At 44.3% G+C, this 15,165-nt stretch overlaps 1 protein-coding gene across 3 annotated transcripts in view; it reads right to left on the bottom strand.

The window, feature by feature from the left end:
• DLGAP4 (DLG associated protein 4) overlaps positions 1-15,165 on the bottom strand; it is a 134,238-nt gene that overhangs the window by 13,824 nt on the left and 105,249 nt on the right. For 2 of the 3 annotated variants that reach the window (XM_044297324.1, XM_044297323.1), the window contains exons 3-6: positions 12,465-12,553; positions 8,461-8,517; positions 7,459-7,832; positions 5,733-5,824 (exon numbers count right to left, since the gene is read on the bottom strand). In XM_044297324.1, coding sequence (XP_044153259.1) covers positions 5,733-5,824; positions 7,459-7,832; positions 8,461-8,517; positions 12,465-12,553 — 612 coding nt within the window. The remainder of the gene's footprint in view (positions 1-5,732; positions 5,825-7,458; positions 7,833-8,460; positions 8,518-12,464; positions 12,554-15,165) is intronic. The other variant, XM_044297322.1, reaches the window with a different exon arrangement.

Here is a 15,165-nt window from a genome sequence, read left to right on the forward strand (position 1 = left end):
GGGGAAAAAAAGCACTCCCCAAAATCATTTACATTATTAATCAATGTGATTATCAGCATATGGCACAGTTATTAAGCCCCTATTTGTGCATGCTGTGTATTTACATATTAGCTTATTAATACATAGGTTCTGTCAACGGCCTGTTCGGCTTTCCATCAGAAGTATACATCTGAGAGGATTTTTACAACATATACCGATAGTTGGCTCCAACATATGGCACTGTATAAGCATATATTGGCATATGTCGCCCACAGCGCGGTATCCTTTTTTTTGCAGGATGCCTCTGCACCTACATGCCAAAGGCCATTAATACCCGCACCCCTAACATTCACAGCTCCGTCCACTGTGTAGTGGATGCAGCTGGTTAATGCAGCACTGCACAGGTACAAGTAAATTAAATAAGACCTTTCAGTGTTAGACGTTTACATCTATTAGGCCTCTTTCACACTACAGTATTTTGCGTTCCGTATACGGTCCGTTTTTTGCGTTCCGTATACGGTCCGTATACGGAACCATTCATTTCAATGGTTCCGCAAAAAAACGGAATGTGTTCCGTATGCATTCCGTTTCCGTATTTCCGTTTTTCCGTTCCGTTGAAAAGATAGAACATGTCCTATATTTGGCCGCAAATCACAGTCCGTGGCTCCATTCAAGTCAATGGGTCCGCAAAAAAACGGAACACATACGGAAATGCATCCGTATGTCTTCCGTATCCGTTCCGTTTTTTGCGGAACCATCTATTGAAAATGTTATGCCCAGCCCAATTTTTAATATGAAATTACTGTATACTGTATTTGCCATACGGAAAAACGGAACGGAAACGGAACCACAACGGAAGCAAAAAACGGAACAACGGATCCGTGAAAAACGGAACGCAAAACACTGAATTCAACATACTGTAGTGTGAAAGAGGCCTTATAGTACTTTTCATCTGGTCTTTGGACCACGGAGCGTCTTTTTCCATGCACTGCTGATTTAAAACTTTACTTTTATTTTATTCTCACTGAATGAAGTGCTTCTTTAATGATTACACTTTAGAACATAACCTTGAGGCTGTTTAAAATATTCAGTAGAGCCAAAGCAACCAGTTTTTTCATCAGAAGGTATATGAAGTGTAGTTATATTTCACAGCAACACTCTGCAACATTGTATCAGCAGTCAGTCAGTGCGCGCCCAGTGCATGTAAGGCTACTTTCACACCTGCGTTAGGTGCGGATCCGTCTGGTATCTGCACAGGCGGATCCGCTCCTATAATGCAAACAATGGTATCCGTTCAGAACGGATCCGTCTGCATTCTATTTCCGAAAAAAGTCTAAGTCCAATTTGTAGTCAGACGGATCCGTCCAGACTTTACATTGAAAGTCCAAGGGGGACGGATCCGTTTGAAATTGCACCATATTGTGTCAACGTCAAAAGTATCCGTCCCCATTGACTTACATTGTAAGTCTGGACGGATCCGTTTGGCTCCGCACGGCCAGGCGGACACGAAAACGCTGCAAGCAGCGTTCGGGTGTCCGCCTGCTGAGCGGAGCGGAGGCCAAACGGAGCCATACTGATGCATTCTGAGCAGATCCGTATCCACTCAGAATGCATTAGGGCAGTACGGATCCGTTCGGGGCCGCTTGTGAGAGCCTTCAAACGGAACTCACAAGCGGAGCCCCGAACGCTAGTGTGAAAGTAGCCTAAAAAGATGCTCCGTGGTCCAAAGACCAGGTTAAGGGCTCATGCACATGGCCGTTGCCACGCCGTGGCCGTATTGAGGCCTGCATACAGCGGGTCCGCAATACACGGGTCACCAACCGTGTGCACCTCACATCACGGATGTGGACCCATTCACTTGAATGGGTCTGCAAATCCGAAGATGCGGTGCGGAAAGACGGATTGTAACCCCACTGAAGCACTACGGAGTGCTTCCGTGGTGTTTGTAGCCGTGCCTCTGCACCGCAAAAAAGTAGTGCACGCACTATTTTTTTGCAGTGCGGATCGTCGGATGCGGATCCCATTCAAGTAAATGGGTCAGCAATCCGCATGCAGCAAGGGAGCTGCCGTAGTTTAAACTATGTTCCACGGCCAGCGGAAAAAGTGCAAAAGATTTGTAGAGGCCTGCGCCTCTACATAGGTTTGGCGCATCCGCCGCCAGCGCAGGGGTATTAAGACCAGTGTATACATCACCGGTCTTAATAAATGACCCCATATGTGTCTCCATGGTAACAGCCAACTTTTTAGAGTTATTCTGTAGTCGTGCTTCCTTCCTTCCATTTGCCCCCTATTTTATGTTCAGCTGCATAGAAGCTAAAGAAATACAAATGGAAGCAATCTGTTACAAAGCTGCTTCATTTTAGATGTATTGAGAGAATAAAAGTACATTCACCCACTTTTAATACACATCAAAAATTGAGACATGTATTTGCATGGGGATCCGTGGCAGAAATATGAGGCCGATCCTTGAATTTCTGCTGTGGATTTGCAGTTTGTCATGCCGTGGATCCATACGCGGATTATCAATGGGGGTGATCCGCATGCGGCTGCACGCAGGGTTTGTTTGTGGACTGGAATCATGAAAGCACAATGGTCTGCAGGGGACCTGTGCACATAAAAATGTATATTTTTAACCAGCGCTATCCGTTTTCCAGACGTGCACATAGCCTTTAATTCATTTGCCATTTAAAGCACATATACCACAAGGCACGATGGAAGCGGCACAATAATTCACAATGCAAAAATAAAAAGTAAATTAATCCAACCCGGTAAGTGCATCGAAACTACTAATACTGAAATGAGAGCCCTAATGTGCTTTAGAACAAATGCTCCCAGACAGGCGGATACAACATATCAAATGACTATTTTACTGCCTTTCCATTGAAACCTTTTGGCTTAATGCACCCATTACAACACATCCTTAAATACTGCAGCTTCCTCCCACGTAGCCGACAAACCCCTGAGCACTATCCAGGCAAAATTCACCCCCCCCCCCCCACAATGCATCTCTATTGAATAGGAAAATCTCCTTACGGGCTGACTAACCATTTTTCCTGGAATTTTATCCATAGCCGCTGACAAATCCTATAATCTTGGTGCCACCCTAAACAGCACATATGAGGCTACGGTGAATGTAAGATGTATTTAACATGGATCTGAGTTAAATATTTCTTTTCTCCTCTGACATTAGTTTCCCAGAAAAGCCAAGGATTTCTCTTTTTGTGAAATGCAAATGTTAGATCGGGAAACATTTCCATCAGTATCAAATATATCTTTTGTTTTCAAGTTAAAGGGGTATTCCGGTTGTGACAATTTTTCCCGTATGCACAGTGTAAGGGATAACTATCAGATCAGTGGGCGTCCTATGAGATCCCCCTGATCATGAGAACGGGACCCCGTACCTCCTGGGGTCCCCAAATGAACGGAGCGGCGTGTCAGGCATATGCACTGCTGCCACTTCAGTCATCTTCCGGAAACAACTGAGTGCAGCGCCCGACTATTTCCGGAACTCCCATAGAGGTGAGTGGAGCAGCAGTGCACATGCCCAACCTGCTGCTCTGATCATTTCGGGGGACCTGTTCTTGTGATCGGTGGGGGTCACAGGATTAGGACACCCACCAATCTCATAGTTATCCCCTATCCTGTGGAATACTCCTTTAAAGGCCATGTACACATTTGGGGGCAATTTTTTATTATTATTATTATTATTGCATTGTACTCATTTTGAGCTAAAAACTATTTTTTAAAATTGGTTTAATTAAAAATATGGAATCCTTTTTTCTGTACAGAGCCGACATGCTCTAGTAGCACCCTTTGGATTGTCTGTCTTTTCCGTCAGGCCAGGAGCTGACGGACTCCTTATCTCTGCTCTCTGACCTAATAAACACTCACTATAGCTCAGTTCTTATCTTACTGATTAGAATGTGACTTAAATGACCTCTCTGTAGTTTAGAGATCAGGGTTATTAGATAAGAAAGTGAAAGTACCAGTCACACTGCTATAAAATCAGTTAACCGTTTGTGACTGTATGGCTCAATATTTTTTTTAAATAAAGACCAATTGAAAAAAAGATTTTTAGCCAAAAACGATTAACATGCCATCATAAAAAAAAATTGCCCCCAAAGGTGTACATAGACTTTAATGTTAATGCTAGGTTATCAGAAAATTACTTAAAGGGGAACCTAACTTACCTTCTGATATCTTCTGACACAGCTATAAGACATAACATTGATGGAGGTCCATGAGCTTGGACTTCCACCGATTCCATAAATGGGTAGGCCAGAGGGGTCTAAAAACCACTCCCTCCACTATAAGAATACATGACCAAGCCGACACACGTTGCGGTATGCCATCAGTTCATCAACCAGAGAATGCAACCATTGGCTTTCATCTATCCAGGAGACGTGTGCGTGTCGGACATCTCCTGTTCTTGGGATCTCATCATCCAGGTTACACAGAATTTACTAATGGTAACTGCATCTGTTCCGTTTAGATGGAGAAGGAGCCAATATCTAAAATGACTGAATCCAAGGTCAACAGAAATGCAACTGAATAATTTAGGCAGGCCAGAATTAAACTATAGGATTAATTATTTAGGAATGTGCAAGTCATAATAGATATTATGGGAAGGCGGTGTATACCAGGGACGGACTGCCGACATGTTTCCAGCTGCAGATTAACCATTTTCTGCTCTGTGAGGCTTCTGACCTTGTGCTTGTTGAACGTATTGTGGACCAGACAATGGTATCATTTTTATGGATTCAATATACTCTATATATAATACACTTCTATTTAACCAACCTTCCAGGCTTCCCCCACTAAAGACTCCTTTACACTGGCCAAACATCAGGCAGATCATCGCCAACAAACGGTTGTAGGAACACTTGTGAGCGATCATCTGCCGTGTAAAGGTGCCGACGATTAACCGATGAATGAGTGAAACGCTTGTTCTTCGGGCAATTGGATCTTTCATACGGACACCTAAATCATAGTTTGCCGGCAGCAGATTGTGCCACCTAAACAGCCCCCGCTGCCGGCAAATAAGGATTCTGTATGAGGACGAGTGATGACATTAGCAATCAGTCCTCCCCATACTGTGGAGGAGATCGCTGCATGTAAATGGGGTCTCCTTCACTGACATGCAAGCAAGTATTCCTTCCCAACAATCGTCTGCTTAGTTGAGCAATGTAAATGGGCCTTAAGGCTCACTTGCCTCAGTACATAATAACTAAAAAAGAAAGTAATCTACTCCACATACAGCTTCAGGATGATCCATTTCTATGCCCCATAGTCTTAATGGGGTTGGCCACCTTCTGGGGGGTTGGGCAAACCCCTCCTCCTGGCCAGACCTGCAAAAGGGAAGCATACTTACCTGCTCCCCACTCAGGTCGCCCTCTGTCAACATTGGCTTTGAAACCGCCGCAGCCAATCATTTGCTGCAGTGGTGACCTGCCCCCATTGCGCTATGTGACCAATTGACTTGACTCAAAAGGAGCAAATTACTGCTGGGGCCGTTGATTGGCTGCAGTGGTGACAAAGTGGACGTCTGGCAAGTTTATGGAGGGGAAGTGGGCCTGTCAATGCTGCCTGATTGGCTGCTCAAATATATTCTGGCCTTGCTTGTATTGATCTTACGGTGAATATGTAAATAATAAAAAAAAAGTATAAAAAGTCAAAATTTTCATTATATAATATGCACATAAAATAAATCCCACACAGGATACATGCTCGTTCCTCTTGTATGGACCTCTTACCAGGTTTTGCTCACACAAGCCACGGAACTGCTGGAACTTCGACGACATCAGAAGCTGAGCGCTGCCAACAGCACTGAGGACCTTCCCAATCACTGCAAGCAGAAGGCAGAGGTCAGGATGGACACGTTTCAAGAGAGACATGCTTATCTGGGAGATAAATTGGCGTTTACTTTGCCAGCTTGGCTACTGGCACCAGGTTCTCACTGAGAAAGGACTAATGGAAATAGCTACAGCGTCCAAACACAAAATAGCATCACATGCTCCTGTGAGTGTGTGTATAATATATATATATATACACACACATACATATATATATATTAGGCTACTTTCACACTGGCGTTAGTTTGTCCGGCAGGCTGTTCCGGCACGCTGCGGTATTTGTCTGGCCGCCTCTCGACATGTTTGCAGTTCTGCGGCCGCGTCTCCCGCGCGTCCCCATTCTAGTGAATGGGGTCGGCCCGGACTTCTGGCAGCACACGAGTGCAAACGTTAGTACGGATCCGGCAGGCTGTTCCCCTGCCAGGACAGCCTGCCGGACAAACTATCGCTAGTGTGAAAGTAGTCTAAAACAGCTACAAAAACAGCATGAAAGCAAAATAAAAGTACAAAGGTACATCCTACATTTGAATGAAATTCTATATGTCTATGGTTTTAGACTCTGTGTTAAAGGGGTTACACCACAACCATTCACCACAGGACCCCACCAGTCATACATTTATCAACTATATGTCACCTGTCGATATCAGTCCCATAGACATTGAAGCAAAGCCCATTAATGAACGCCACTCCATTCAAACTCCTCTGTAAAAGGGGCCTTGGGACCCACGTAGTGAACAGAGGGGTTTCAGTGGTTAGACCCCCATGATCATACATTTATCACCTGTCCTATGGATTAGTGCTAACTCTTCCTTATAGGATAACCCCTGTAAATGTTATGGAATGTAACCACTCCCTATGCAAAGGCACCTTTAAAGGGCATCTGTCAGCAGTTTTGTGCCTATGAAACTGTCTGACCTGTTACATGTGCGCTTGGCAGCTGAAGGCATCTGTGTTTGCCCCATGTTCATATGTGCCACCATTGATGTTTCAATATATGAAAATGAGTCTCTGGTAGCAACGGGGGCGTTGCCATTACACCTAGAGGCTCAGCAATCTCTGCAACTGCCACGCCTTCTGCACTGTGATTGACAAGGCTAGGCGTGATCATGTTTAAACTGCCCGGTCCTGTGAAAGTGGAGAGGGCGTGGCAATAGCAGAGAGAGCAGAGCTTCTAGGTGCAATGACAACGCCCCTGTTGCACCTAGAGGCTCATTTGCATATATTAAAACATCATTTTTCTCAGCAATGCGGACACATATGAACATGGGACCAACACAGATGTCTTCAGCTGCCAAGCGCACACGTAACAGGTCAGCCAGTGTCATAGGTACAAATCTGCTGACAGGTGCCCTGTAAGATTAGGGCCTATATACAGTATCCTGTCAGTGCTAGTTAAACTGCACCCATAAACTGGAAGTCGGGGGCCAGAAGAAGCGAGCACCATTACTGAGACACAAGCAGCAGAGAAATGTTACCTAGGGCCCACTATACTGGATGCCATTTCACCCACTTATTCAATGTTCTTAAGACATCTGTCAGATGACCTAATTCCGCCATCCATACACGTTTACTACCCAACATTACCGCCAGTTGGATACCTATGACCCAGAACGATTAAAAGGATTACCTTCTTCACACAAGTTGTTATCGCCCGTATCCCTCTGCATCTGCTTACACCAGCCCTCCAGCCTTTCTGTCTCAGCCTGCAACAACTTCAGGAACCAGTGTCCATCCCTGCGGCAAGCGCCCGCCTGGGTAGGCTCTGTAGAAGGAGGAGAGGCTGCAGAGTCCAGCCAAGGGTCAGGAGGAGGAAGGGCAGAGGCCTCTGTTTCCCCACCATCTCCATAGGAGAGGTGCTTTTTGGGGAGGGGCACTGGAGGACATGAGGTGGGCTGGCGTGGGGGTGGACAGTCGGGCACACTCTTGTCAGATGAATTGCTGGGCTCTTGAGTATCAGAATCTGTCTCTTGCTTGGAGGTCATACTGCTGGATCGGCTATTCCTATTGCCGGACAAGAAAAAAAAAAAAGAAGTTAGGAGCTGTCAGGTTTCTAAAGAAGTAAAAGAAGTGGAGACTCATCTGTGAAGCTGGTCATACACATGAGAGTTACATCGTCTAGAATGTGGCCGATATATCGTCCGTGGGATGATTCGTATGAGCGTTCCCACTAGCATCAAGCCAGGTAAAACCATCAGATTAAACCTGATTTGCTCACACGATCATCCAAATTTGGCCGGTCACGCCATGCAAATTTACTTTCAGCAGACCATGGCTTAAATGTTAAAACCTGACAGGCCAAATTTCTAGCTGAGAGACGTCTGCGGTCAGCAAATTTTCAAATGATGGCAAGCTGATTGGCCAAAACTGGACTTATATATATACACTCACCTAAAGAATTATTAGGAACACCTGTTCTATTTCTCATTAATGCGATTATCTAGTAAACCAATCACATGGCAGTTGCTTCAATGCATGTAGGGTTGTGGTCCTGGTCAAGACAATCTCCTGAACTCCAAACTGAATGTCAGAATGGGAAAGAAAGGTGGGCTACAACAGCAGAAGACCCCACCGGGTACCACTCATCTCCACTACAAATAGGAAAAAGAGGCTACAATTTGCACAAGCTCACCAAAATTGGACTGTTGAAGACTGGAAAAATGTTGCCTGGTCTGATGAGTCTCGATTTCTGTTGAGACATTCAAATGGTAGAGTCCGAATTTGACGTAAACAGAATGAGAACATGTATCCATCATGCCTTGTTACCACTGTGCAGGCTGGTGGTGGTGGTGTAATGGTGTGGGGGATGTTTTCTGGGAACACTTTAGGCCCCTTAGTGCCAATTGGCCATCGTTTAAATGCCACGGGCTACCTGAGCATTGTTTCTGACCATGTCCATCCCTTCATGACCACCATGTACCCATCCTCTGATGGCTACTTCCAGAAGGATAATGCACCATGTCACAAAGCTCGAATCATTTCAAATTGGTTTCTTGAACATGACAATGAGTTCACTGTACTAAAATGGCCCCCACAGTCACCAGATCTCAACCCAATAGAGCATCTTTGGGATGTGGTGGAACGGGAGCTTCGTGCCTTGGATGTGCATCCCTCAAATCTCCATCAACTGCAAGATGCTATCCTATCAATATGGGACAACATTTCTAAAGAATGCTATCAGCACCTTGTGGAATAAATGCCACGTAGAATTAAGGCAGTTCTAAAGGCAAAAGGGGGTCCAACACCGTATTAGTATGGTGTTCCTAATAATTCTTTAGGTGAGTGTATATAAGCTGCTGCGAATATGCCATAAATCTGATTTTTTTTTTGTATAAATTTGAATGGATGAACGAAAAAATAGACATGCATACAATTGAAAATGGTGAAAGCAATGATATATGTATGCAAGGTGAAGAGATAGAAGTACTTTAAGGGGTATGACGGGAACCCCAACATTTTTGCAGAAGGCCAGGAATGTTGTAAAATAAAAATAAAGCTCATCAACCTGTTCAGTTCCCCTCCATTCCAGCACCAACACTGTTGTGGTTCTGGTGGTCTTTGTGATGACTGCTCCACATGATCACTGCAAGCAATCACTGGCCTCAGTGCTTACATTAGGTAGTAATGTATGTCATCACTGCTGAAAAACTGGTTCTGCAGCGACGACTTACCAGCCTACCACAGGTGACTGTGGAGGCCAGGGATTGGCTACAGAGATGGAAATCAAAACTGGGTGGGAAAGCACCAGAACAGAATCAGATGTACTGTATTTTTCCCCCTATAAGACACACTTTTTTCCTTCAAAGTGGGAGGAAAATGTCACGGTGTCTTATGGGGTGAATACTATGGGACCCACAATCAGACTGAGGTCTGATTGTGGGTCTGATCTGGGGTCTTCTTGAAGTCTTATTAACATTGGGGTCCGATCTGAGGTCTGATTGAGGGTCTTATTAACATTGGGGTCTGATTGGGGCTGTGAGTTGAGGTCTGATTAACACTGGGGGTCTGATTGGTGGTCTGATCTGAGGTCTAATTAAAAATATGTTTTTCTTATTGTCCTCCTCTAAAACCTAGGTGCATCTTATGGGCAGGTGCGTCTAATAGGGTGAAAAATCTGGTATGTAATTTCTACATGTGCTGATGAAGAAGGCCCCATAGGCAAAATAAAAACGTGGGCTCCTTCTCCTGGTTAAATTTTCATCATTCAAAAAAAAAAAAACATGACCATCATCCACAACTGGAGGGACAGCCATGGGAGCTATTGCTTCTGCAGTTCCTGTCGTTCTATAGTATCTAAACACTTAAAAATATGGCTGTGTACTCAGAAGTTTGACAAGTTGTGGAACGAATGGTTGTCTCACACTCATCTAGTGCTATAAACTAGGATAGAAGGTTTAGTACTCCTTTCATTTGGGGGGGGGGGGGAGGGGGGGGAGGGGGTGTTAACATGTTAGTCTAGGGAACATTGTTATGATCAGTGTTCTTAGTAGATTATGGGGGGTGTATCTTATATGCCATTTCAGGTACTCATGATTGAATATTGTGTGTATTTGCAAGTGTCATTTTTGTCAGTTGGGAGTTCTATGATAGAATCGTATTGGCATAATGTGATTGTGAACCCTGATTTTGCTTTCTTCAAAATTTTTAATAAAAATGATTTGATTCAAAAAAATAAAATAAAAATATGGCTGTGCAACAGCTGCCTGGCATCACAGACAATGGAACAAAGCTAGTCAACTTCTCCAGCTTATCCACCTTCCTACTAAATCACTGATTACACAGTGCCAGAACCCTGTAAATGTGGTGATGGAGGGTGAGAGCTTACGTATAACTTCCCTTTTCCCTCTGAGATCATCTCTATAAAATCTGATGAAGCAGATTAGTGAAGCTTACCGTATACTGATATACTGATGCTCACTGGAGCATGAATTATATATTTGTGGCTATGCTTGCTTACAAGAACAATGAATTCACCTTGTCTGCGCTGAACTTTTATGCAAATGTACAAAACAAAGGAGGACAAGAAGACAAAGAGCCATAAAATGATAAGATCGTATATTTACATATGCTAGCGCACATTCGCACTGTGCAGATACTGGGTGTTACACCACGCTCTAGCTGCCCCGCTAGCTTTAGAAAGGATCTGTCCGCTCTCTCGACTTGTCTGTTTTATATTCCCCCATTAAAGAACAATGCAAAATCACATTTCATAGGCATCTGTGATCTGCTGTTCCTCTGTTTTTCCTCCTGCAAATGTATGAATAAACTGACAACTGGGTATAATTATTCCCCTTAGACTTGGTCTCTATACAGATTAATAACGTTGTACTATTACTGACATTGTCAGACCGGTGGACGCATACATCTTGCAACATTTTTTTCCCCACATAGGGACTAATTGGATTTGCAAAGTGACTGCAGTTTTACACCAAATTTCTGTCAAGTTGGACTTTTAAAGTTTAATTAATAAAATTAATTGAAACAACAAAATGGGGGAGATTTATCAAACTGGGGTAAAGTAGAACTGGATTAGCTGACTGTAGCAACCAATCAGATTCCACCTTTCATTTTCCAAAGGAGCTGTGACAAATGAAAGGTGGAATCTGATTGGTTGCTATGGGCAACTAAGCCAGTCCTACTGTACACCAGTTTGATAAATCTCCCCCAATATGTGCTGAAAGACTGTGATGTACCTTGTTCAGTATTAGATCAGCGTGAGCCAAGCCTGCCAATTTCGGAATGACCAGCCAACCATCTAATGTGTACGGGAGCCTCCTGACTCTCCCCTATGTTGGTGGAGATATGGATCAGGCAGTTAGATTTCAACACGCCCGATTCTTTTGTTCTCGAGGAGAGATAAGCAGCAGTCAGGGGGGTCTGGCAGCTGCTTTCTACCCTTTCCTCCTGTCCAGAACACATGCACGCTTAGCACAGCTGAACATGCACATGAACGTGTTTATGGGAAGGGGTTGGGAGAGAGAGCTGTCAGCTGATCACCCAATGCGTATGCCTGGCCAAAATGCCCTTGACATGAGTGAGGGATAGGGTCGCACACACGACAAACGAGCAAAGCAAGCAATCGTTTAAGTGGCACATAAAATCATCGCTTGTCGGCAGCACATGGCTCTGTCTAAACAGGGATGAGCTGCCAACGAAAACGAATATGTATGGGGATGAACGATCGTAGTGGTGATCCTTCATCCCATATAAAGAGGATGAGAGCATGTAAAGGCAAGATACATTGGGTAGGAGTGTTCACAGGAATATGTATAGTCATGCCGCCGATCAGCTCATATGAGCCAACGCTCGCTTGTTGACTGATTTGCATCTTTCACCAGGAATCAATAGAACTGAATGAGGGAGGAACGACTATGGTAGCAATCGTTCCTCCCACATTCACTCTGCTTCGGACTGTGTAACAGTCTGATGCAAACAAGCGCTGATGGTCGCGTTTATCATCAATTGGCGCTCATCCTGTGGGATTATCGGGGCGTCTAATACAACCCTAAGTCTTGATTACTGTGGCCACCAGGAAAGGACTTGTTTGTCCAGGCGAAGCATTTTTAAATCAGATTCATTTAAGGGCAACACTGACTGTAATCCTTTTTTCCGTCTGGCAGGACATAGTAAGCTTACCTCCACTCTTCTTCCACTTGGACTCCGATGGACTGAAATTTGGCGGGAGGGGGCGGCTCGGGAACAGGCACTGGTTGTATGCTATCCACCTGTATAAAGGGGATATACGATGAGATTATAATAAAACAGTGATTGGGATATTAGCATGCATCAGGGATGCTGAACCTGTGGCCCTCCAGCTGTTTCAAAACTACAACTCCCAGCATGCCCTAATAGTTGTAGGTAGGGATGAGTGAATCGACTTCGGATGAAACATTCAAAGTCGATTTGCATAAAACTTCGTTTTATGCTCCGTACAGTATTAGAATGTATTGGCTCCGATGAAGTTATTACTTCCAAGTGGTACCTTGAACCAAACCTGAGTTCGGGAAATGTTTTTTTACAGTACAAATACATTTATGACATTATTGCGTGAAGTCTCACGAGACTTCGCGAAGCAATAACTTCGGCTTATCGGAGCCAATACATTCTAATACTGTACGGAGCTCCTGCTCCGTACAGTAATAGAACGAAGTTTTATGCGAATCGACTTCGGACGTTTCATCCGAAGTCGATTCGCTCATCCCTAGTTGTAGGCTGTCCAAGCATGATGGCAATTGTAGTTTTGCAACAGCTGGGGCCTGTAGGTTGGGCATCCCTTGCATACATCAATAGAAGTACTATATGGAAAAATAGATGTTTACGGACATTTTCCACTGACATTTCTATAGACATCGCAATCTGACGATTCTAGTCAGTAGTCTGCCACAGATTACTTTTTTCCTTCTGCCAACCATTAACTGACTTGTAAAGTAGTAACCACGGCTCTCAAATTTGTACTGCCGAGGTTACTACTTTCCACGTTGGTGAGGAGATTTTTCCTACCACAGAGCACCAGAGCATACCAGTGAATTTTACCACCATTTACTGACTGACATGCAGTCTTCTTTATTGGACATACCGTGGTCAGTAAGCTGCAAAAAGAGGTTCTGCAGCAGCTGAAGTGTGTATGAAAAAGAATAATATTCCCTTTACTAGAAATTCTAAAGCATACTAGAAATGACCTTGGACCTCTGCACCCTGTCCGAATGCACCTGGCCTAGGCCTCCTGCTTTTATATGTGATGGACCATCTTGGCAATTCCTAATATTTTTATAATTTACAGTAACTCACGTCAGCAAGTGGCATTTATCAAGTAGAAAAGGTTAATACAAGCACTTACTAATGTATTGTTATTCTCCATATTGCCTCCTTTGCTGGCTGGATTCATTTTTCCATCACATTATACACGGCTCGTTTTCTGGCCGTTACACCTAGAGGCTCTGCTCTCTCTGCAATTGCCATGTTCTCTGCACTATGACAGGGCCAGGACAATGTAAATGTGATCACATCTGACTGGCCCTGTCAATCACGTTGCAGAGAGAGCAGAGCCTCTAGGTGTAATGGCAACGCCCCCGTTGCTCCTAGAGGACCATTTGCATATATTAAAACTCTATTTTTCTCAGCAATGTGGGCACATCATATGAACATGGGACCAACACAGATGTCTTCAGCTGTCAAGCGCACATGTAACAGGTCAGCCAGTGTCATAGGTACAAAACTGCTGACAGATGCCCTTTAAAATGTATCGTCACATGAAATCAACATGAGGTGGTTCAGATCTTACAGTAGGAAGAACATCTGAGCTGCGCCAGTGACAATCATTGCTCGGAGCCCAAAATCTGCTCAGAGCAGTTGTCACCTCCATTCTTTCACACCTCGGTGAAGGGCATGTATGTCTGAACTTGGCCGTAATTGCGAAACACTACACGCCCAGATACAGGACCATTTTTGTACCAACAACTGCATTTCTGCAGTGAATTTCTGATATGGGCGTTAGGTAGATGTATCATCACAGATGGCAATTACTTTAATGAACACTTGCATCTTTTTCCCACGGCGCTCTCTGAGCGGTATAATAAAGTACTTTTAATCACACTGTGGATTCACGTCAGGTGATGGGAAGTCAGAAATGTCAGTATCAAACCATTGTATGGAACAAAAGACACAGCGCTGTATGAACTACAGAGTATGGTGAATTACGAATTGCTGAGGATCAGAAGAACATGACCGCTTTTGACCGCTGTCCCCAGCTTGTGTGCGGGTTTGCAGCTCTCCCTATTCATTTCAATGGAACCGAGCTGCAATACCAGATGCAGCCTGTGGACAGGTGTGGCACTATTTCAGGAAGCAGCCATGTTTTTCTAATCCTGGACAACCCCTTTAATAAAGTAGTAAGCTTGAAGCGTATGTTTTAAAATGTCCAAGTGACAGCAATGCCCAAGTTCTTTAAGGCAGGGTTCCTCAACTCCGATCCTCAGGGCCCACCTGTCGGTCATGTTTTTAGGATTTCCTTAGTATTGAGCAGGTGATATAATTAGTGTCAATGCCTTAGGACTTACCACAGGTGTTCATTCTGTGGGATATTCTCAAATCCTGACTGGTAGGTGGGCCCTGAGGACTGGAGTTGGGGAACTCTGCTTTAAGGGATTGTTCAGTTTCCACACTTTATATATAGTGGGGGCTCCCACTGTGGGAAACCCACATAATCAGCTGTCTCAATGCAAATTCTAATTCTTCTTGCACCACTGTAGGAAAAACTAATCAGTCCAGAGCCGAGGTCCAGGACGATATGGAGGAGACCACGATGACCTAATAGGACTTAGGCCTCTTTCACACTACA

This window comes from Bufo gargarizans, chromosome 6, assembly GCF_014858855.1.
Source record: "Bufo gargarizans isolate SCDJY-AF-19 chromosome 6, ASM1485885v1, whole genome shotgun sequence".
NCBI classification, from domain to species: Eukaryota; Metazoa; Chordata; class Amphibia; order Anura; family Bufonidae; genus Bufo; species Bufo gargarizans.